This window comes from Sorex fumeus, unplaced genomic scaffold, assembly GCF_029834395.1.
Source record: "Sorex fumeus unplaced genomic scaffold, SorFum_2.1 ptg000034l, whole genome shotgun sequence".
Taxonomy (NCBI): domain Eukaryota; kingdom Metazoa; phylum Chordata; class Mammalia; order Eulipotyphla; family Soricidae; genus Sorex; species Sorex fumeus.
In genome coordinates, this window is record NW_026606091.1 from 45253568 (window position 1) to 45274815 (window position 21248).

Here is a 21248-nt window from a genome sequence, read left to right on the forward strand (position 1 = left end):
GGGAAGCATTTGCAGGAAAAATGTAAGGTGGAAGAGGGAAGAAACAACTCTGTTCTGGAAGCATCTTTGGTAGCTGTAGATATCAGCTCCTGGATTTTGAGGGGGCTGGGAGTGGCCACACCCCATGGTGCTCAGGGTTTACTCCTGGTTCTGTACTCAGGAATTATTCCTTGGTGGTTATCAAGGGACCCTGTCAATGAGAGTGAACCTGGGTTGGTCGCTGGCAATGCAAGTGCCTTCCCTGCTGTACTATCTCTCCAGCTCCACAGCTCCTGGATTTTTAAGATGGGTGTGTTCTTACTTTTTTTTTTGACCACACCCAGAGGTGCTCTGGGTCAGTACTGGTGCTGCCCAGGGAACTAAGCAAAGTGGAGATTAAACTGGGGCTGGCCACACACAAAGCAAGTGCCTTCATCCTTTTACAATACCTCTGGTCCTATGTTCATGCTTCAAGGACACCGAATCTGTCACTGTCACTGTCCTCCCATTGTTCACCAATTTGTTTGAACAGGCCCAGTAATGTCACCATTGTGAGACTTGTTGTTACTGTGTTTGGCATATCGAAAACCTGACGGGTAGCTTGCCAGGCTTTGCTGTGTGGGCGAGATACTCTTGGTAGCTTGCTGGGCTCTCTGAGAGGGGTGGAGGAATTGAACCCCAGTCGGTTGAGTTGGCTGCGTGCAAGGCAAACACCCTACTGCTGTGCTAATTCTCCAGCCCTGAATTGATTTGATAGCTTTATGATATCTCATCGTTTCTTTACTGACGAAATGGCGTGTCGGATTTTGGAAGGGAGAACGTTTGGAACGACATATCCATCCTGTGGAATTTGGTATGTCGGCAAGTGGACATGGCTATCGAAGAGATTTGAGTAGAAGTCATGGATAATCTTCTCCATTGCCGTTCTGGAGGATGTGATGGATCCATCAGGACGTCGGAGGGCAGTCATCTTGGTCTTGTAGTTGGCGAAGGACAGGCGGGCATTACGAATACTTTTCCCAGCTTCTGCCGCATCTACCAGTACTTCTGCTCTTCTCTCTTTGAGTTCTTCCTTGATCGCATCTCTCCACTGCTTTGCGAGCTCGGACGTTAGCTTGCGGTTGCCTGAGGCATGCGCCAAACCACGCTGGCGAATTAGCTCAAGAGTTTTCGAAGATAGGCGATTTTTTGTGGCTCTCTCTCTCTCTTGGCGTTCCTCGCACATTCATGGAGGTGCTGAACCAGTCGATCGTATTCCTCGTCAATGTTGTCAACAATAGCATCTTCCCATGTTGCCGCAATAGTGCCAAAGAGCTCCCAGTTAGTGGTCGTTCTGGGAGTTCTCTTTTTAAACTTTGCAGCCCTTTCTCCCTGCTCTGTGAAGTAGAATTTTGCATGAAGGAGACGGTGGTCCGATCCCATTCGGAATTTTGGGACAACAGCGACATCAGTCAGGCAAAATCATAGATTGAATATGATGTGGTCTATTTCGTTGTGGAATCGTCCACCGGGAGACTCCCATGTCCAACGTTTAGGTTCTGCCTTCTGGAACTGTGAGTTATCATGGATGGTCTTGGTCGACATGATGAACTCAGACAGTCTCTCACCCTGTTCGTTCCATTCTAGGCCATGGGTCCCAATGTGATGTTCTTCAGCTGATCTTCTCAGTCTTGGCATTAAAACCACCCACAATGATCTTGTAGAAGGTGTGGTCTTCTTTATAGAACTTCTCCAGCTCCATGTAGAACTTCTCAATTTCTCTTTCATCATAATGAGATGCTGGTGCGTAGACAATGAAGATAGAAACTGCAGGCAGTGAGCCACATCTATTCAAATGTAAATGTCCGATTTGGGTTGTTAGGCATTTGAATGAATCAATACTCATGGCCAAGTTTGTGTTGACAAGGACACTGACGCCTCCGACACCTCTTTCATTGCATGTTCCGAGGAAAAATTCTTCTCCAGTGTCGAAAACGGCATGGTAAGATTCGTGCCTTCTTGTCTCGGTCAGACCAATGATGTCGTACTTGATCATTCATGCTTGTACCATCAGGTCCTCGATGGATGCATCTGATGCTAGCGTATGTGCATTGAAAGTACAGATGATCATTTTTGTCTTCCTTCGTTGTGGCAGCCTAGTTCGGCCTTGAGATTTTATCGGCCTCTCCTTTCTCATCCTTCTCAGTGCTGCCATGTCGGTGAAGCCTTCAGGGTCAGGTGAATGAGACCAGTTGTAATTACTGGTTTTGGCATATCGAATACACAACGGATAGCTTGCCAGGCTCTTCCGTGTGGGCGGAATACTCTCGGTAGTTTGCCAGTCTTTCCGAGAGGGATATAGGCTTTTGGGGCGACCTCTAATCGCCCTCGTAGGTGTTACCATATTTGAACCCTATCAAATATGGTACGGCAATTCCAGAAGATGGGTATTTAGTGTCTTACGATGTGTCGTGCGGCCTTTGAATCCCTTTGTCACGTGTGGTTGGTGGGAGCAAGCAGAGAATCTTGGAGTCCAAGGTCTCAGAGAGTTCAGCTTATCTTGTTCTGTGGGTCTCCAGTCATGCGTGAGTCTCGGCTGGAGCTGCCACGTGGGTCTGGAAAGCCTCCTGGAGCGTGGTGGCGGCTGGGTAGTGGAGGTAGTGTCGGTAGTGGAGGTCTGCCAGTGGGGTATTTATCTGGTCCTGGTAGGGGTAGGGTGGGTCTTCTGTGTGCAATCCGATCCCTGGGTCTCTAGTGGTTGGTAGGACCAGACAGGGCAGGGTAGGGTGGGGCTCCTGATTAGAATCCCTTTGTCACCTGTGGTTGGTGGGAGCAAGCAGAGAATCTCTATCCCTGGAGTCCAAGGTCTCAGAGAGTTCCGCTTATCTTGTTCTGTGGGTCTCCAGTCATGCGTGAGTTTCAGACGGAGCTGCCACACAGGTCCGGAAAGCGTCCTGGAGTGTGGCGGTGGCTGGGTAGTGGAGGTAGTGTCGGTAAAGAAACGAACAGCACCCGGCCCAGACAAGGTCAGACCTGAACACCTGAAGAACCTGCCGTCAGTACTCATCAATACACTGGCTCGGCTCTTCACTCGCTACCTGTCTGAATGCAAGGTTCCGTCCCAATGGAAAACCAGCAGGACCGTACTACTGCTCAAGAAGGGAGACATCCATGACATTGGCAACTATCACCCGATCTGCCTATTGTCTGTCATCTACAAGTTGTTCACTCGAGTCATCCTAAATAGGATTGGCAGAACACTAGATGAAGGACAACCATGCGAGCAAGCCGGGTTCCGCAAAGGATTCAGCACCATCGACCATATCCACACGATAACCAAGCTCATTGAGGTTTCTTGGGAGTTCAAGATGCCGCTCTGTTTAACGTTCATTGATTTAAATTTAAAGAAGGCCTTTGATTCTGTTGAGATGGATGCGGTCATCGAAGCCCTAGCCAATCAGGGCATTCAAGCCCAGTACATCAAGATCCTCTGTGAGCTGTATTGCGGATTCACTACCAGGATCTCACCATTCTACAAAGAAGTAATCATTGATGTCAAGAGAGGGGTTCGGCAGGGTGATACCATTTCACCGAAACTCTTCAGTGCCACCCTCGAGAACATCATGCGACGACTGGAATGGGAAGGAATGGGAGTGAAGATAGATGGTCGGCAACTACACCACCTCCACTTTGCTGATGACATTGCTTTAATAACACCAAACATCAGCCAAGCGGCACAAATGCTGGTCGACTTTGACCGTGAGTGTGGAAAGGTAGGAATACAGCTGAATCTTACGAAGACAACATTTATGAGAAACAGCCTCGTTCCTGATGCCCCATTCGCTCTCAACGGAACGACCATCTCCGAATGCAACAGCTATGTGTACCTAGGTCGAGAAGTCAACATGACAAATGACCTGGCACCCGAGCTGCGCAGGAAGAAGAGAGCGGCTTGAAACGCCTTCAAGAACGTTGAAGAAATAGCTAAGAGGACGAAGAACCTCTGGCTCCGGGCACATCTCTTCGATTCCACTGTTCTTCCTGCATTAACATATGCCTCAGAGACCTGGGCCCTACGTAAACAGGATGAGAATGCTATTCGGGTCTCCCAAAGAGAAATTGAAAGAGCTATGCTTGGAATATCACATTTCACTCAAATGAGAGAAAGAATCCGGAGTTCCAACATCCTTCGAAGATCAAGAATCAGGGACGCTGTCTCATTTGCCAAGGTGTCAAAAATCAGATGGGCTGGTCACGTAATGAGATTTAAAGATGACCGCTGGACTAGAGCTGTTACCGACTGGATCCCATGGGATGTCAGAAGACCGCGTGGCCGCCCACCTACCAGATGGTCAGACTTCTTCATCAAGATCATGAACGATCGGTTTGAGGATCTTTATGTTCCCAGAGTGAACAGATGCCATTGGGCTACATTAGCACGTGACAGGGACAAATGGAGACGTTACTGGCACCTGCTTGAGCAAATCGACGACTAACGGGAAGTTAAGTGATTATGTGAAGTGATCATATCTCAGGGCTGGAGCAATAGCACAGCGGTAGGGCGTTTGCCTTGCACGCAGCCAACATGGCCGACCCGAGTTCGATTCCTCCACCCCTCTCGGAGAGCCTGGCAAGCTACCTAGAGTATCTCGCCCGCACGGCAGAGCCTGGCAAGCTCCCCGTGACGTATTCGATATGCCAAACACAGTAACAACAAAGTCTCCAATGGAGACATTACTGGGCCCGCTCGAGCAAAATCGATGAACAATGGGAGGACAGTGACAGTGACAGTGACAGTGATCATATCTCAAGTACTTCCAGTTTTCTCTTTAAAATAAAGGGATGCTGATGGAAGAGCTCCAGCATTTGGAGTGGAGATAATAAGAAATGGAGCTATTGATGGGTATGTTCCTATGGAAAGGCAGGAAGAAGGATGGTGTGGGCTACTTAGTAGATATGTGCAGGGTTTTGATGTAGGGATTTTTCCTGGTTGTTTGTTTATGAAATGTGAAAGTTCTTTCTTCAGTGGCCCATTATAATAGAGCATTTGGGCAAAACTTCTTGGATGATAGGCACAGAGGTTTTGGGAGTTTGAGTATTTTTTAAAATTAAAAAAAGATAATAAGACTACGTGATTAAAATATGGGCAGAAAAATCGAAATAAACCCTGCTTTAAAGAAGACATAAGGGCATAAAGACATAAAGACAAATAGTCAATGAGCGTATAAAAAGATGGTCAACACTATTATTACTTGGGGAATGCAAAGGAAAACCACAATAAGATGTCATCTTACAACTGTCTGAGGGGCTGTAATCAAAAAAGACAGGAAGCAACAAGTGTTGCTTATGGCAAAAAGGAAACCACATGTTGGTGGAACAACCATTACAGAAAACAGTATGGGAAATCTTCAAAAAAAAAAAAGGGAAAGAGTTAAAATGCCAGGTAGCTCAATTAGCTCGCTGCTGGTACTTGAATAATATTAAAACAATAATTTGTTTGCTCATTTTTTGGTTTCTTTGTTTTTGAGTAACACCTGGCGATGTTCAGGAATTGTTGGTGCTCAGGGGACCATATGTGGTGCTGGGGCTCAGATTTGGTTAATTACAGGCAAGGCTAGTGCCTTGTCTGCTGTATTACCTCTCTGGGTCCCATTAAAATACTAATTTAAAGAGATAAAATTACCCTCAAATTTTTCAGCATTATTAACTACAACCAAATATTGGAGACGTTCCCATTGATAGAGGAGTGCATAGAGAAGACATGGATACAAAATAAAATAAAACTACTCTGCAACTAAATATGAGGATATTATCTACTGTATCTCAAAAGAAATCGTGACTAAGACACAAAGACAGCCCACAGATTGGGAAAAATTGTTTACCAATATCTATATGATAAGGGGTTAATGTCCAAGATATATAAGACACTGGTAGAACTTCACAAGAGAAAACATCCAACTCCATCAAAAAATGGGGAGAAGAAATGAATAGAAAATTTCTCAAAGAAATCCAAATGGCCAAAACACTCATAAAAATTGCTAAGCATCAGAGAGATGCAAATCAAAATAACAATGAGATATCTCACACCATAGAGAATGGCACACATTAAAAAGAACAAGAGCAACCAGTGCTGGCATGGATGTGGGGAGAAAGGAACTCTCCTTGTTGGTGGGAATGCTGACTAGTCCAGCCTTTTTTGGAAAATAATATGGGCATTCCTCAAAAAACTGGAAACTGAGCTTCCATATGACCCAGCAATACAACCTCTGGGGATATATCCCAGGAACCCCAAAACGCACAGCATAAATGCCATCTGCACTTGTATGTTCATTGCAGCTCTATTCACAAAAAACAGAATCTGGAAACAACCTGACTGCCCAAGAACAGATGACTGGTTAAAGGAACTATGGTATATCTGTCACTGTCCTCCCGTTGTTCATCAATTTGCTTGAGCGGGCCCAGTAATGTCTCCATTGTGACAATTGTTACTGTGTTTGGCATATCGAATACGTCCCGGGTAGCTTGCCAGGCTCTGCTGTGCAGGCGAGATACTCTCGGTAGCTTGCCGGGCTCTCCGAGGGGGCGGAGGAATCGAACTCGGGTCAGCCACGTTGGCCGCTTACAAGGCAAACGCCCTATCCGCTGTGCTATCGCTCCAGCCTATGGTATGTCTACATAACAAAATACTATGCAGCTGTAAGGAAAAATAAAGTTATGAAATTTGTTATGAATGGATGAACATGGAGAGTATCATGCTGAGTAAAATGAGTCAGAAGGAGAGGGGCAGACATAATAATTGCACTCATTTGTAAGGTTAAAAAAACCCCATTGGGAGTGGGGGCGACTAAAACCTCATGGGAAGGGGGGGCGTTCCGGTCCGTCCTTCACGTCCTACCGAGGTCACCGGTTGCCACCCCGCGAGTGGCTCTCCAGCACGGCCACAGCCCCAGAAACACAAGGACTTAATGCAGAACCCGACAGCTTGGAGCAGAAAAGTGAACGGACTATGCGTTGATCCAGGTCATCATGTCTGTCCGGAGGGGAAAGGGTGTTGCCCCAGTCGCCTTCTCCTCTCTGGAAAGAAAGATGGCGGCCATATGGGAGCCTTGTGGACAGCAGGTATGAGCCGGGGAGTGGGGGCGACTAAAACCTCATGGGAAGGGGGGCGTTCCAGTCCGTCCTTCACGCCCTACCGAGGTCACCAGTTGCCCCCCACGAGCGGCTCTCCAGCACGGCCACAGCCCCAGAAGCACAAGGACTTAATGCAGAACCCAGCAGCTTGGAGCAGAAAAGTGAAAGGACTATGCGTTAATCCAGGCCATCATGTCTGCCCGGAGGGGAAAGGGTGTTGGTCCCTTCCGCCCTCCTCCCTCTGGAAAGAAAGATGGCGGCCACATGGGAGCCTTGTGGACAGCAGGTATGAGCCAGGGATGTGGGGGCGACTAAAACCTCATGGGAAGGGGGGCGTTCCGGTCCGTCCTTCATGCCCTACCGAGGTCACCAGTTGCCCCCCGCGAGCGGCTCTCCAGCACGGCCATGGCCCCAGAAGCACAAGGACTTAATGCAGAACCCGGCAGCTTGGAGCAGAAAAGTGAATGGACTATGCGTTAATCCAGGCCATCAGGTCTGTCCAGAGGGGAAAGGGTGTTGCCCCAGTCGCCTTCTCCTCTCTGGAAAGAAAGATGGCGGCCGCATGGGAGCCTTGTGGACAGCAGGTATGAGCCGGGGTACTGGGGGCGACTAAAATCTCATGGGAAGGGGGGCGTTTCGGTCCACCCTTCACACCCTACTGAGGCCACCAGTTGCCCCCCACTAGCGGCTCTCCAGCACGGCCACGTCTCCAGTGCACAGAAACCAATTTCTTAACTATTTGACTTTCAGTAGAAATACCTCCAGGGTCAATAAGTAAAATAGCAGAAATCCAAAACCAACATTTAATTCTTGAACCCAGCTGTAGAAAGCAAATCACTTCACAATGCTTTTTCAGCATGTCTGATTTGGGGGAGGGGTAAACTCTAAATAATAGTGGTGAATCTTTTATTGAAACAATGAATCTAATCAAAGCAGATAGAGTGTTAACTAGAATTCATCTGCCCCACAGGGACTGGGAGGGGTGGGGGGTGGGGTTTTATTGGGGTTCTTCATGGTAAAAAAAAAAGTATTGGTAAAGGGAAATGTGTTTGATATTTGCATGACTGAGACCTAAACCTGAAAGCTTTGTAACCTTTCCCACGGTGATTCAATAAATAAATAAAAAAAAACCCCATTATATTAGACTAATACCCAAGGACATTAAAAACTCGGGCAAGAAGGATCGGTCCAAGATTGGGAGCCTGTCTCAAGTGCTGGGGAAGGAGGCAAGTGGGATAGAGAAGGGACCACTATGACTAAGATAGTTGAAAACTGTTATTCTAGATAAGAACTGTGTGCTGAAAATAGGTAAAGGAACAAACACTAACCTCTCAGTATCTGTATTGCAAACCCCAAAAGAAGAGAGAGAGAGAGAAGAGAGTGAGAGCGAAGAAAGGAGAGAGAGAAGAGAGAGAAAGGAGAGAGAAGAGAGAGGAGAGAATGAGAGAGAAGAGAGAGAGGAGAGAGAAGAGAAAAAGAAGAGAGAGAGGAGAGAGAAAGAGAGAGTGCCTGCCACAGAGACAGGCTGGGAGAGGAGGGTGGCAGCAGGGAAACACTGGTGTGGTGAGAACTGTATGTACACTGGTGGAGGGATGAGTGTTGGAATATTGTACTACTGAAACCCAGTCATGAACAGCTTTGTAACTGTGCTCATGGTGACTCACTTAAAAAAATAAATGAATTGAAACCCAAAAAGAAATGATATTCTGGGGCCAGAGTAGGGCATTCACCTTACCCGTGGCCATTCTGGGTTCAATCCCTGGCACCCTATATGTTGTCCCAAGCACAGCCAGGAGTGATCCCAAAAGCACAGAGCCAAAAGTAAGCCCTCAGCACCACCAGATGTGGGGGAACAAAAGTAAAATATGTTGAAGAAATTCTGCTCTTTACAACAACACAGACGGGTCTATAAGATGCTGTGCTAAGTGTAATTGAAAAAAAAAAAGAACACAATTTCACTCATTTTGGGGAGGCAAGCAAAACAAATATGTGAAAAAAATCTCTTAGACACCAAAAACAAAATGGTAGTTACTAGTAGAGGAGTGGGTGTGTAGTGGGTAAACTGGATAAAAGGGTCAGTTTATGGTGATGTGGGCTAGAGCGATAGCACAGCGGGTAGGGCGTTCGCCTTACACGTGGCCAACATGGCCGACCCGAGTTCAATTCCTCCGCCCCTCTCGGAGAGCCCGGCAAGCTACCGAGAGTATTGGATATGCCAGACACAGTAACAACAAAGTCTCCAATGGAGACGTTACTGGGCCCGCTCGAGCAAATCGACGATCAACGGGAGGGCCTTTACCTTTACCTTTACCTTTATGGTGATGTATGGAAACTAGGCTTTGGGTTATGAGAAATATTTTACACCTGAAACTTACATATTATGAAACAGCATTACCCCAATTAAAAAAGTTCTGGGATCAGGGAGATAGCTGAAGCAGTGGAGAGCATGCCTAGCTTTTGTAAGGCCCTGAATTTGTTCCCTGACATCTCACGAAGGATGGCCCTGGTGCCCCAAATGCACCACCAACTCAAGCACCAAATTTTAGGCCTGTACCACCTGGGAGTTGTCCTAGGTCTCTCAGTAGCAACGGGGGATGAGCCCTATGGGAAAAGAAAATGATGCTGATTCTGATTGATAGTAACTTTATGCCTCGGGGGAAATGGTGTCACCCAAGAATTCTGAGGCAACTTGTACTTGTACTTTTCAAGTTGGAGGCTAAAGAGATGAGAATGGTTTAACCTATGTTAAAGTTCCCAAGACCAGGTTGTCCTTGAGAGATTTTCAGAATTTATTTCATTAAAGTCTATTTGACAGGTAGACCAAAGAAAAAGAGCAACAGGTGAGACATGATTTTTTTCTGGTAATAGGGTTGAAGGATTTGGGGACAGTTTATTGTTTCCCATGGTATTTTTAATGTTTTGTTTGTTCTATCTATTTTGGGGCCATACCTAGTGGTGCTTAGCGATTACTCCTAGTAAGGCTTGGAGGATCCTATGGGATTCCAGGGATTGAACCCAGATAGGCCACATGCAAAATAAGCGTTCACCTCCTGTACCATCTCTCCAGACCCACACTATGGATCTTAAAAAACAAGCATCTTGGGAGGTCTGAGCAATAGTACAGCTGGCAGGGCTTTTGCCTCACACATGACTGACCAGGGTTCAATCCCCGACATCCCATATGGCCCCCAGAGCACCACCAAAAGTAATTATTCAGTACAGAGCCAAGAATAATTCTTGAGCACTGCTGGGTTTGGTCCCAAAGCAAAAAACTCCCAAACAAACAAAAAACACCTACAAGCATCTTGTTTGTCTGTAATCTATTACAATATTTAGAATCGTCAAACTGTGAAGCTTCAGGAAGATGTCATTATTCATTCATGTGTACAATTATGGTCATTTTTATTCTGTGAAGCTTCAGTAACATGTCATTATTCATTCATGTGTGCAATTATGGTCATTTTTATTCTGTGGCAGAATTATCTAGGCAAGCAGTATTAATCTTTCTCAGTCTTTGCCAGTTATTTAATCAGATCCCACTATGTCATCTTCAGGTTAGTCAGTGTGCTTAAAAAACTATGATAGGAGCCAAACTTCTCACATTTACCCGGGAAGCTTATTTGGGAACTTCTTACACCTTTTAAAATTATGAAAATTGGGGCTGGAGCAATAGTACAGCAGGTAGGGAGTTTGTCTTGCACGACGCTGACCTGGGTTCGATTCTCAGCATCCCATATGGTCCCCTGAGCAGCGCCAGGAGTAATTTCTGAGTGCATGAGCCAAGAGTTACCCTTGTGCATCACCGGGTGTGACCCAAAAAGCAAACAAACAATTAAAATTAAATTATGAGAATTATGAGAAAATTATGGGGCTGGAGCGATAGCACAGCCGGTAGGGCATTTGCCTTGCATGCGGCCGACCCAGGTTCAATTCCTCCGTCCCTCTCAGAGAGCCTAGCAAGCCACTAAGAGTATCCCACCCACATGGCAGAGCCTGTCAAGTTCACCGTGGTGTATTCAATATGCCAAAAACAGTAACAACAAGTCTCACAATGGAGACGTTACTGATGCCTGCTCGAGCAAATCAATGAACAATGGGATGACAGTGCTACAGTGCTATGAGAATTGATACTGGTGATACTCACATTAAACAGGGGTTGAATGTCCTTGCACGGACCACACCATCTTGTGGAAAATTTGACCACCACAAGTTTGTTTCCAGCAGTGCTCAAAAGTGCCTTCAGTTCATTCTGAGACGGGAAGATAGATGAGGAAACACGCATGGTCACTGAGATATAACACTTCGCAGAGAGCAAGACAATTTCTTTTTTATAAACCTCAACCAGGGGCCCCCCTGCTGCTCAGGAGACACTAATTTACCCAAATATCTTCAAGCCCGTGTATATTTGTAAGCACTGGTAAATAATGAAAAGCCCACAAAAAAGTTAAGACATCTACCAGATGGATTGAAATGATAATTGGTAATGTTACTCTGGGGAGAAACTAAGAATGGTCAGTGAGAGATGAGGGATGGAGAGTTAACATCTGGAGTTGAACTTTTTGTTTGTTTGGAGGTCACACCCAGCTGTGCTTCTGACTTACACTTGGCTCTGTACTCAGGGGTCACCCCTGGCTATGCAAAGGGACCAAACTCAGGTCAGCCACATGCAAGGTAAGCACCTTACCCATTGTATTCTTTTACTGGCTCCTCGATTTGAGCCTCAAAAACAAAGATATAAACACACATTAATAGCTATTATTACTTGTCGAAGAGTATAGAGAGAATATGGGGGAAATTGTCTGCCATGGAGGCAGGGGGAGGGGTGAAGAAGGGGGTATACTGGGGACATTGGTGGTGGAAAATGTGCACTGGTGGATGGACGGGTGTCTGATCATTGTATGATTGAAAATCTAACATGAAAGCCTTGTATCTCATATTGATTTCATAAAATAAATAGCTATTATTACTCTTTATACGTTACATAAAATATTTTTTACAGAAAAAAAAAACAGAAGTTTATTAACTTTCTTATGCTCAATCAATTGATGAGTGTTGTAGTTGGGATTACTAACCTAGTAAGCTTGACTCCAGAGTTTATTTCCTCAACTACCACACGAACCCCATGGCAAAGCCTGGCAAGCTACCGTGACATATTCGATATGCCAAAAACAGTAACAACAAGTCTCACAATTTGTTGTGAGACGTTACTGGTGCCCGCTCGAGCAGATCGATGAACAATGGGAGGACAGTGCTATAGTGCCACCACATGAAATTATCCCCAGCTCTCCATAATAATGGAAATTAAGTATCCATTTCTCTGGCCCAAAAGGCATCATATGGAGCATAAAATCACTAATAGGAGTCAATCAAGCAGGACCTATAACTGGAATTATGGATGGGGTTCATTCCATGCAATGTCTTATCAACTCTATACTAAGGGAGTTTTGACATTCTTGTTGCATAGGGACGAGAGCACAGCGGATAGGACATTTGCCTTGCCAACCTGGGTTTGATTCCTCCTCCCTCTCGAAGAGCCCGGCAAGCTACCGAGAGTATCCTGTCTGCATGGCAGAGCCCGGAAAGCTCCCCGTGGCATATTTGATATGTCAAAAACAATGACAACAAGTCTCGCAATGGAGACATTATTGGTGCCCTGCCCAATCGAGCAAATCTATGAACAAATCTAGGAGGACAGTGCTACAGTGTTTAGTTTCAAGCAAAGAAAACCGATAATGCAGACAAGATATGCTTTCTTCCTTTTACCAATATTCCCCTAGAATGGGGCAAATGAATTTTGTGGGGGGGGGGTTTGTGGACCTCACTTGATGGTGCCCAAGAGTGATTCCTGGCTGTTCTTAACCATGTATGGGGCTGAGGATATTCTTGGCCAACATAACCACATGCAAGGCAAGTGCCTTACCTCCTTTACTCTCTCTGGCCCAGCAAATGAAATGAACTCTTTGGAGAGTCATTCCAAGCCACTATTTCTCACTTGCTTCTGAAGTTATAAGAAGATTCCACTCTTATAAGCCACCTTTCAAGTAGTTATGGTATAAATTGTTTATTGGGATCATAAATTTGACTAAGTTCTCTGCAGGAAATACCCCCATTTCATAGGCACTGATTCAACATATACCAATTGAGTCTTACTCTATGGTAGATACTGGACATGCATCTGACATTCAGCTACCTCCACACCCACACATATACGATTCCTTACCTTTATGGAGTTTATATTATATCATATTATATTATATTTTAAGAGAGGAAAGTTTATGGTAAGATCAAAAAGTACAATACATAGGATGTTACTACTCATTGCTAATAAAGAAAAAGGAAGGGAAAAGAAGAAAGGAAGGAAGGAAGGAAGGAAGGAAGGAAGGAAGGAAGGAAGAGATGGAGGGAGGGAAGGAAGAATGGAGGGAGAGAGGGAGGGAGGGAGGGAGGGAAGGAAGCATGGAGGGAGGAAGGGAAGGAAGGATGGAGGGAGGAAGGGAGGAAAGATGATGGTAAAAGGGAGGGAGGGAGGAAAAGAGGAAAGGAGAAAGGGAGAGAGGGAGGGAGGTAGGGAGAACTGGATAATAATTGCAATCTGGGTGACAAGGTTCATCTCTGTGATAGGTGGTAATTGGATAAATACAGGAAGGAGATCATGGGCTCTCAGAAGGCATGAGAGCGATTCTCAGGGAATGAGTGAGACCCTGGACTATTTTGTGAAATTTTAAGAAAAAAACTGAAAGGATTTGAAAATATGTGCTATTTGAAAAAGTTCTTGTATCCCAGTACATGGCAAGATCTTCCTACCAATCTCATTTAAAGAAGTGTCAGAATGTAAATGAGGGCGCTAGTGGATGGAAGATCCAGGCCCTAATTTGTCTTCTTCCTCTCTCCTCCTGCACTCCTATAATGAGCATAGGCATGAGAATATCTGGGTTCAAATGTTCCCAAAGGAGATAGGGCTTGAGCCTCTATCAGAGGTAATTTCCTTATAGGTATGATTCCTTCCCTATGTATGTATTTAGATCTGCTATGGCAGAAATATTAAGCAATAGCTAGAAAGTGGGCTTATAACATAGCCACCTAAGAAATCAGCAATTCTACTGGTCATTCTTTCTACTCTAACTCAAGGGCTTATCTGGGGTTTCTGTTCTTTTTTCTAGGATAAGAGAAATATGTTGACTTTTCAGAAAAACTTCCAGGTACAGTTAAGGTGGTGTAAGTGGGATCAGATACAGTAAGAGTCATGCTAGAAGCTTGTCTGAATCCATTAGCAACAGAACAAAAATAAAAACCAGGGAGAAATAAAAGCCTGAATAAAAGCATGAAGTTGTCTCTTTCCTCATCCAAGAAACATGAAGAGTAAGAACTAAAAATGAACAAATTAAAAAAAACCTTGTTAATGAAGCAATAAAGAAGTACTGGATGGGAAATATTTAAAGTTGACCAAATATATTAAGATAGTGTCTTTAAAAATATGTATAGAAACCAAATAAATACTTGCCATGCTTTTAATAATCGTCACCATGTCTGGCACCTAGAAATAGCTGACGGATATCTCGTGTTGCCTGGATTTGCACACAGTAACTGTGTCCTATTAACTGTAGGGTTCTGGGTAGAATATGAGGGTAACTTCTCTTAATTCTCTATGACATCATTAAATATGAACCTAGAACCTAAATCTTAGAACTTTGCTAAGTTGGGATTTGACTTAACTTTTATAACATGACTATGTAGTCAATGTGTGGCCAGCCAAGAATAAGTCAGCTGAAGGTTTTGCAAACAGACTCAATGAGTCTGTCCAGATATGATTTTCTTTCTTTCTTTTTTTATTGAATTACCGTTAGATACAGTTACAAAGTTTTCATGTTTGATATTCAGTCACACAATGATTGATCACCTATCCCTCCACCAGCAAACTTTCCACCACCATTGTCCCCATTATCCCCTCCACTTCCATCCCAGTCCTTACTCTGCCTCTATGGCAGACAATTGCTCAGATACTCTCTCTAGTTTTGGGCATTATATTTTGCTCGGATATTCCCACCACCATTCAAGCCTGCCTTCCAGGAACAGACGCTAGATCATTTATTTCCTTCGCTCACTTTGCATATGAGGAAAGGTTGCATGGCTGTGCTTCAGAGAAATAGTCCTGACACCAAATACCTGAGCCATGCTTTTATAAGCTCATGGTCACTGGAACTCCATCAGGAGAAGGCGGGGAGGCTGCACCTCTTCCATCTGGGGCGTCCCGATGACGTCAGCTCGGTATGGGGCCTGGAGAATTTTCCCGTAGTGTGGTGGTCGCTGGAACTCTCCACTGCTGTGTGCGGCAGGATGGCGCCAGGGGTGGGTTGAGGGCGTGACTTCCGGCATCAAGGACCCAGATATGATTTTCTATCACTTATTTCTACACACCTGTCTCTTTTCTCTACCTCTACAACCAGCACATGAGAAGAAAGCAAAGTATTAGTAAATAGATGAGAGATAATTTCATTAGGAATTGAGAGGGTTTTATTTTATTTGTTTATTTTTTTCATTTTGGGGCCACATTCAGTGGAACTCAGGGCTTACTCCTGATTCTACACTAAGGGATCATTCCTGGCAGTTCTTGGGGGACCATATGGGGTGCTGAGGATTGAACTTGGGTTGACTTCATGCAAGGCAAGCATCCTATTCATTGTATGACTGCTCAGTCCCCAGAGAGGGATTATTTTTCAGCTGAGAGAAAGAACTTATCCTATATCACTAAATTTCTGTAAATCTTTGTTTATAAGCCATAGAATAGCCTTTTCTTTTGAGAGTACTGGATTAGAAGTCATCAAACTTTTCTGTAAAGGAATAGATGATATTTTAAGTCTTGCAGTTCACATATTTTATTTGTTGCATATTTTTGTTTTTTATAATATTCAGGTCTCCCAAAGAAGAATAGAAAGAGCTATGCTTGGAATATCACGTTTCACTCAAATGAGAGAAAGAATCCGGAGTTCTGACATCCGTCGATGATCAAGAATCAGGGACGCTGTCTCATTTGCCAAGGTGTCGAAAATCAGACGGGCTGGTCACGTAATGAGATTTAAAGACGACCGCTGGACTAGAGCTGTTACCGACTGGATTCCACGGGATGTCAAAAGACCGCGTGGCCGCCCACCTACCAGATGGTCAGACTTCTTCGTCAAGATCATGAATGATCGGTTTGAGGCCCTTCATGTTCCCGGAGCGAACAGATGCCATTGGGCTACACTAGCACGCGACAGGGACAAATGGAGACGTTACTGGCGCCCGCTCGAGCAAATCCACGACTAACGGGAAGTTAAGTGATTAAGTGATTAAGTGATAATATTTAAAAACAACCATTCTCTTTAAAAATTGTAAAATTATTGGTTTGGGGGTCATACCTGATATGCATCTCTCCAACCCCTATCTATATACTATATGTATTTTTTTTTTAATTGTTTGGGGTTTTCGGTTTATACCCAGCAGTGCTCAGAGGATCATATGTAGTGCCAGGGATCAAACTATGATTGATACGTTGTAAGACAAGCACCATAACCTCTGTACTATCTCTCTGACTCCATAGCAACCATTCTTATGTAGTTAGAGCTGTCAGAATGAATAATTTGTCAACCCCTGATAATAATACCTTAACATTTTTTTCAGAATTTTAATGTCAGAAAAAATTAAAATATATTTGCTTCTCAAATCTTTAGAGCAAAGTCACAAAAGTGAGAAAAATCAGAATTCTACAGTAAAACCAAAGCAATAAAAATCATATTTTCATTTTTTCAGTCATCATGTATCTTAGCAAATTACCTGCCTTCTATTTGCAAGATGTGAGATGAACTATGAAGTATGATATTTCTGTGTAGTCACAGACCAATTTAGCTTTCATAGTAGATATTAACAATTGCCTCTCATTCCGCTGCTACAACTTCCATGATAAATACACTGATATTTCTATTGGTAAATGTATCTGCCTCCATTTCATAACAGTTATGCAGTTTTGTATGGGATTAACTAATTTTAAATTCAGGATTAAACTCATAATTTTAATCTTACCAGAAATCACATCATCAAGCAAATGGTTGATGGGGAGAGCAAAAAAGGAAAACAAAGCAATTCCTAGCACCTGTGAGTTATTAAAATTTCCTCTTTCCCAGTCTGGAATAAATAGTAAGAATGATGACTGGCAGTTACTATAAAACACATGAGAACCCATTATTTGTTGAAAGATTAATATACTAAAAAACACTGAGGAGACAGGTGAAAAAAATAAGGGTTTTAAAAAAAGTTTTCTTGATCCATCACACTAAAAAGTATCATAAACTCAGTAAAGGTAAAGGTAAAAGGTAAAGGCCCTCCCGTTGATCATCGATTTGCTTGAGCGGGTCCAGTAACGTCTCCATTGGAGACTTTGTTGTTACTGTGTCTGGCATATCGAATACATCACGGGGAGCTTGCCAGGCTCTGCCAGTAAAAGTCTAGAATTTTTATTTCTGTAGACAGTACTCCAGTGTCCATTAACATACTCCTCAGAGACCTGGGCCCTAGGAAAACAGGATGAGAACGCTATTGGGGTCTCCCAAGGAGGAATCGAAAGAGCTATGCTTGGAGTATCACGTTTCACTCAAATGAGAGAAAGAATCCGGAGTCCCGACCTCCATCAACGATCAAGAATCAGGGACACTGTCTCGTTTGCCAAGGCGTGGAAAATCAGATGGGCTGGACACGTAATGAGATTTGGAGATGACCGCTGGACTAGAGCCGTTACCGACTGGATTCCACGGGACATCAAAAGACCGCGTGGCCGCCCACCTACAAGATGGTCAGATTTCTTTGTCAAGACCCTGAAAGATCGGTTTGAGGCTCTTCATGTTTCTACAACGAACAGACGCCATTGGGCTACACTAGCATGCAACAGGGACGAGTGGAGACGTTACTGGCGCCCACTCGAGCAAATCAATGATTAACGGGAAGTCAAGTGATCAAGTCATAGACAGTACATTTCTTATATTTTTAATTGGATTAAGTTGGAATTTCTAATATTTATGTGCTTTATAGATAAATTTATCAATTTGGGTCAAATTCCAAGAGCTATGATGTAACATTGCCTTCAGAGTTACCATTTTTTTTCTCATAAGGTATGCAATATCTAACAATAGGATTAGGAAATTTAATTTCTGGCCTCCAAGATACATAGGCTCAAAATATTCCCAAATACCCTGAAATACCCAGCTTCCAAATGGCACTTACCAAATTATTTAAATTTGATTCCAAAACCTCCAACTTAATGTGCATCAAAAAAGATGGAAAATGAGCTTTGAACCAGACGAATGTTATTTTTTTTCAAGTTAAGAAAAAAATATTTAATTAATAAATGAAATAAGAAAGTTTAAGTAGTATCTCTCCCATCACATTTATTTATCGGTTGTTCAATGATTTCAAGTGATATTACCTTAACATGTGTGCTAATGTTATTTTTAACATTTTGTATTATAAGAGGGGCAAATAATCTGGTTTCAAATCTGAGAGCTTCTTTTGTGAGATCTGAGCAAATTTTTGCTGTCTAAGCTTCTATTACCTCATATATAAAATGGGGAGAAGCTTACCTCGAGGGATATGCTGAGAAATGACCAGATAGAATGTCTACTCAAGAGTATACAGTTCCTAACACAAGTCTGCAAAGACATGCATTCCATTCTGGCTTTCCAAGCATGTATTTCAGAAGGACTTTCTTACCTCTTAGTGAATTATACTTTGACGCACTCCTTTCTAAGATGATAGAACTCTGAAAAGGAAACTCTTACAGCATAGGCTGTAAGCCAGTGGTACACAAATCTCTAAGGGCACCCCATGTTGGGCATACCAACATAGTCAAATAGATTTATTCCTAGAATCTTCATTGCAAGTCATTTCACCACATTTTCTTCAGATAACTAATTATGGAAATTTTACCATCAAGAAGAAAAGAAGTGGGACCTTCCTTGATCACGATCACGATCACGACCATCCTGTTGTTTGTCGATTGCATCGAGCAGGCCCCAGTAACGTCTCCTTCATCCTAGCCCTGAGATTTTTTTTAAAAAGTGCCATATTCAAGGCTCTTTTAGGGTTAGGAGAATGAGACCCATCGTTGTTACTGGTATTTGGCATATTGGGTACGCCACGGGGAGTTTGCCAGACTCTGCCGTGTGGGCAGGTTACATTCGGTAGCCTGCCAGGTTGTCCAAAGTAGGAATGAGATAATAAGCTTCTGGGATCTGGGTTTTATAGTCTCTGGGTCTTGGCCATTGATGGGATTACACGGCGCCAGGGGGCCAGTTGGTGGGTGTGACCCCTGCCTACTGGAATATGAAGGATCTGGGTGGAGGATGCTCAGCCCCGATCCGAGCAGGCTTGGAGATCTCAGCCCTGGGACCCACATGCCTGTGTTCCTCTGCTGGTACCTTCATGCGTGTGGAGAGTGGTCTCAGCATGGTGGTGGCTGGTTCTATTTTTAATAATAATAGCATGAGTTCTATTTTTAATACTAATAAAAATGATAATAATGTAGCACTGTAACACTGTCCTCCCATTGCTCATCGATTTGCTTGAGCGGGCACCAGTAACATCTCCATTGTGAGACTTGTTGTTACTGTTTTTGGCATATCAAATACGCCATGAGGAGCTTGCCAGGCTCTGCTGTGCAGGCGGGATACTCTCGGTAGCTTGCCGGGCTCTCCAAGAGGGCCAGAGGAATTGAACCCGGGTCAGCTGCGAGCAAGGCAAACGCCCTATCTGCTGTGCTACAGTTCCTAATAATAACGTAATACAAAAGTGAGTCAGCCAGGAGTTTGGAGGACGGAGCTGCCGCAGCGTATCTGCCTTTGCAGGAGGGCTGGAGCAATAGCGCAGCGGGTAGGGCGTTTGCCTTGCACGCGGCCAACCTGGGTTCGATTCCCAGCATCCCATATGGTCCCCTGAGCACTGCCAGGGGTAGTTTCTGAGTGCAGAGCGAGGAGTAACCCCTGTGCATCGCCAGGTGAGACCCAAAAAGCAAAAACCAAAAAGGGACTTTGAAAAGAAAAAAAATTAAGAACAAATAAAAATATTTTCCTGCATGATACTCTAATATAAATAGATTTCAAAAACTAGGAAGTTAACTTTGCAAAGGCAAGCAGGGAGCATTTCCCCATTCTGGGGAGATGACTCACATGGCCTGATATGTGTTTTCTCTGTTATATTATGGGGTGCATTTTCCATCTTGACGATTCACCTGTGTCTCACTCTGAAATGTGTACTACAGGCCCTCTTCCCTCTAAAGAAGCCTGTACTGGCTGTTGAACATGCAATGGATCTGTAAAGAACTTGGGTAGAAATTAGGACTGATTTCCTCTTCCTGCCAAGAGCTTGAGTTCCTTGTTTCAGCCTGAATTCCTACAGTTCCCTGAGAATTCAGGCACCAGGAAACATTTCCCATGCTGTTAAGATCAAGTGGGACTCAGATGCAGTTTGATGACTGCCCCTTGGAGCTGCTGAGATGTAAGATCTGTACTGTGCAGGTGCACATGACAATCTTTGTCAGTCTTGGCTTACTCACACACTTCCAAGGTGGGAAAAGAGAAAAGGGGCAGACTTTTGTTGTCACCTCTACTTTCTTCATGTCACCTAAGTCACCTACAACAGAAAATCATTTAGCACTGAAAAATGGAATTCAGACGGACTTCCTTTTTTCTCTATACCAAGGAAAAAACTTCATCCTACTTTTCTTTTCTTTATACAATTAGATCTTCTTGAACTTGATTGTGTTTGAGAAGAAAATAGCATGGAATTAATTCTCAGATGCAGATAGTGACTAAACAACACTGTCCTGCTTAGCCCTGATTTTCCAGGAAGTTGAGCAAGGCTGGGCCAGTACCTCTGCCCTGCAGCACTCAGGTTTATAGATTTGTCCGCAGAAGTCTGTGCTAAGAAACTTGCCTCGCCCAAGGGTAGAGAGAGAACAATCTGTGGCTCATACCAACAACACACACACATGCAAAAAAAATCTGTTTAGTCCCAACTGGTATGCAGTATTCTGAAAATCTTGAACATGGCCAAGTTCATGAAAATGGACATTCTTTTTTTTTTTTTTTTAATGCTTTTCAGAGAGACAAATTCCAAGTCTTGGAAAAAAGTTACTT

The 21248-nt window shown here is 43.9% G+C and overlaps 1 protein-coding gene across 1 annotated transcript in view; it reads right to left on the bottom strand.

Annotated features, from left to right (window-relative positions):
• The window catches only part of LOC130026348 (thioredoxin domain-containing protein 8-like), a 43433-nt gene extending 32062 nt beyond the window's left edge, over positions 1-11371 (bottom strand). The window contains exon 1 of the mRNA XM_056117121.1: positions 11234-11371. Coding sequence (XP_055973096.1) covers positions 11234-11371 — 138 coding nt within the window. The remainder of the gene's footprint in view (positions 1-11233) is intronic.
• Positions 11372-21248: the final 9877 nt, after the last annotated feature.